General features: G+C 38.2%; 1 protein-coding gene across 1 annotated transcript; it reads left to right on the plus strand.

Moving 5' to 3' along the window:
- The first annotated feature begins 377 nt into the window (after positions 1–377).
- LOC121766437 (disease resistance protein RGA2-like) lies at positions 378–2,790 on the plus strand. The gene is made up of 2 exons (XM_042162724.1): positions 378–1,634; positions 1,705–2,790. The coding sequence occupies exons 1-2, from the start codon at positions 378–380 to the stop codon at positions 1,762–1,764; spliced, it is 1,317 nt and encodes a 438-aa protein (XP_042018658.1). The 3' UTR covers positions 1,765–2,790.
- Positions 2,791–3,047: the final 257 nt, after the last annotated feature.

The following is a 3,047-nucleotide window of genomic DNA, read 5'->3' on the forward strand; positions in this document are numbered from 1 at the left end:
TACTAATAATTTAATTCACTAAACACTACCAACTAAATTCTTGTGTTAAAAGTGAAAGGTCTCACTTACACCAGGACGGAAGGAGTAATCGGTTGATAATTAGGTGCATATTCATGCTAATTGCAAACACATACGAAAAAGTTGTCGGCAAGAATTGAGATACTGTATGAAAATGGGAGCCAACATGAAAGGCTGTAAAGTGTAAACTGTACTGCAGCAAACCATTCATCCTTATCCCTTTCTTTTCCTACTCTCTCCTTTAGTGCAACAAACCACTCATCCAGTCATCCTTATCCCTTTCTTTTTCTACTCTCTCCTTCAGTCCTCTCTATTCCAATTATCCATTTCTCATCCCGAATCAGTTACAATCTCAACCAATGGAAGGAGAAGCTGTCGCCGCCGTCGTTAAAGTTTTAGTTCAAAACCTCATCGACCATACCAAGAATGAGATCTCACTAATCCGAGGTCTCAACAAAGAAGCAGAAAAGCTAGCTTGGAGTTTAGATACGATCCAGCAATTGTTGAATGATGCTCCCGGTGGGGCTATCAAAAGCTGGCTGAGGAAACTTGAAGATGTAGCGTTTGATGCTGACAACGTTTTGGATGAACTCAATTACCATCTTCTCTCCAAACAAATCAACTCTATTAAACCCATGAAACAAAAGGTACTCTCATGCTTCTCACCCTTGAGTCATATTGTGCATCCCAGAAGTATAGCTCTCAAAATCCAAGATATCAATGAGAATTTGGAGTCCATTTACAAAGAGGGAGCCGGGCTTGTCCTCGAGAAGAGGCTTGCCAATGAAGGGCCCAATTTGCCTCATGCTGCTTTTGGAACTGATTCCTTCTCACATGATCCAATTTTCATTGGGAGAGATGAGTTGGTGTCGGAAATAGTTGAGGTTATTAACACTGGTTCCGCAACTAATGTACGTGTAGTTTCTATCTTTGCCATTGTGGGAATGGGAGGATTGCGGAAGACAACCTTGACTAGGAATGTCTTCCACCATCCAAAGATAAAAACTCACTTTGGTTCACATCTTTGGGTGCACGTTTCTCAAATTTTTGATCCTATCATTCTTTTCAAGAAAATCCTCATATGCTTAACTTCTACCGATCAAGTTAAAGTTGAGAGTAGGGAAGATATTATGAAAAAGCTTCAAGAAGCTTTGAGAGACAAAACTTATCTTCTCATTCTTGATGATGTTTGGAATCAAGATCGTCCCAAATGGGATGATTTTATCAATTCTTTGGTTGGCGTCACTTCGACCAAGAGGAATGCAATTGTTATTACCACCAGAAATATGGAAGTCGCTTCAACTGTACAGTCACTTCATACACATGAGCGTAAAGGATTATCACATGAAGATTGTTGGTCAATAATCAAAGCAAAAACTTTTGAAAAAGAGGATATTCCATCAAAGTTTGAGGCCATAGGGATGAAGATTGCAACAAGATGTCAAGGTTTGCCATTAGCTGCTAATGTAGTTGGTGGAGCACTATGCAATAAATCGGAAGAAGTATGGATCTCGATTGAAGAGAAATGGCTTTCACATGATGAAGGGGATCATATCACAAAGATATTGAAGTTGAGCTTTGATAATTTGTCTCTACCGTCACTCAAGAAGTGTTTTGTAAGTTGTTCGCTTTTTCCTAAAGGTCGTAAAATTAAAAGTCAGGAACTAATTGAGTACTGGATGGCAGAAGGATTCCTTGAAGCTAATGGAAGCAGTGAGATGGAGTACTTGGGCGATAAATTTATGAAAGTTTTTTACAAAACTCTCTACTACAAGTTGCAGAAAGAGATGACTATGGAAATGTATAGAGTTATGTGATGCACGATCTTGTGCATGATCTCGCATGTTCAATTTCGGGTTCCTCCAATAATACAAAAGTTGGGAGCTGAGTGAGATACATGATTCATGATGTAAAAAGTCGTATTCCAAAAGAAGTGGCAAAATATTTGCGTACATCATTGTTCGAGGGAAGCATTTATGGTAGCAAGTTTGCAGATTTCGAGCATCTACATGTTTTAGTTCTTGATGATGATGAATGTAGAATGTTTCCAAGTTCCATAAGGAAGTTGATACATTTAAGGAAACTTGATATTTCGTCGACGCGTATAAAATATTTGCCGAACTGGATTGGTGATCTCCATCACTTGCAAACATTAAACACAGGTACAAGAAAATTGAAGGAACTGCCTAGTTCTCTGAAGTACTTGGTTAATTTAAGGCATCTGTATATTAAGAAGTCGTCCTTGCCAGCCGGAATTGGGAGTTTAACTTCTCTCCGGACGCTAGAGTATTTTATAGTGGGTGCCATGAATGGATGCAAAATCGAAGAGCTCGGGAGTTTGAATAGTCTCAAAGGAACACTGGAAATTTCTAACCTTGGAAGGGTTGAAAACAAGGAAGAGGCTGAGCAAGCACGTCTATCTGACAAGTCAAAAATATTTAAGTTGCGTTTGACATGGAACATGCATAGAGAAGTTGAAACTACAAATGATGAGAATGTGTTGGAAGGACTCCAACCTGACTCTAATATGAAGAGGTTAGAGATTGAAGGATTCAAGGGAAAAAGATTTCCATCATGGACTGGAAATATGGTAATTGAAAATGTGTCTCAAGGTTGTTTGATACCACTTAACAAGTTGATTGATATAAAACTCTCCAATTGCTCAGAATGTGAAGAAATCCCATTGTTTGGGCAGTTGCGAAATCTCAAGTCTCTTTGGTTAGAAGGATTGAAAAATTTGAAGGAAATAAATTCTTCTTTCTATGGATTACATGCACAAACCTGCTCTTTCAAAAACATGTCATGAACTTAGCATGAAGAACTTAGAAACACGCATGCTTAGGGACACATTAGACCGAGTTGCCAATGATATTAAGTTCTTTCATCTTTAATTAAGTATGACTTGATGTTTTGATATGGTGGTTTGGTAAAAAGGTGCATAATTAATGAATTGCTTGTTCGCCTTGAATCATGCTTATACCTTATGAGATTTGAGCCTTAATTTCTTTCATGTGTGATTTATCTGCATT

The sequence above is a fragment of the Salvia splendens genome, chromosome 15 (assembly GCF_004379255.2).
Source record: "Salvia splendens isolate huo1 chromosome 15, SspV2, whole genome shotgun sequence".
NCBI classification, from domain to species: domain Eukaryota; kingdom Viridiplantae; phylum Streptophyta; class Magnoliopsida; order Lamiales; family Lamiaceae; genus Salvia; species Salvia splendens.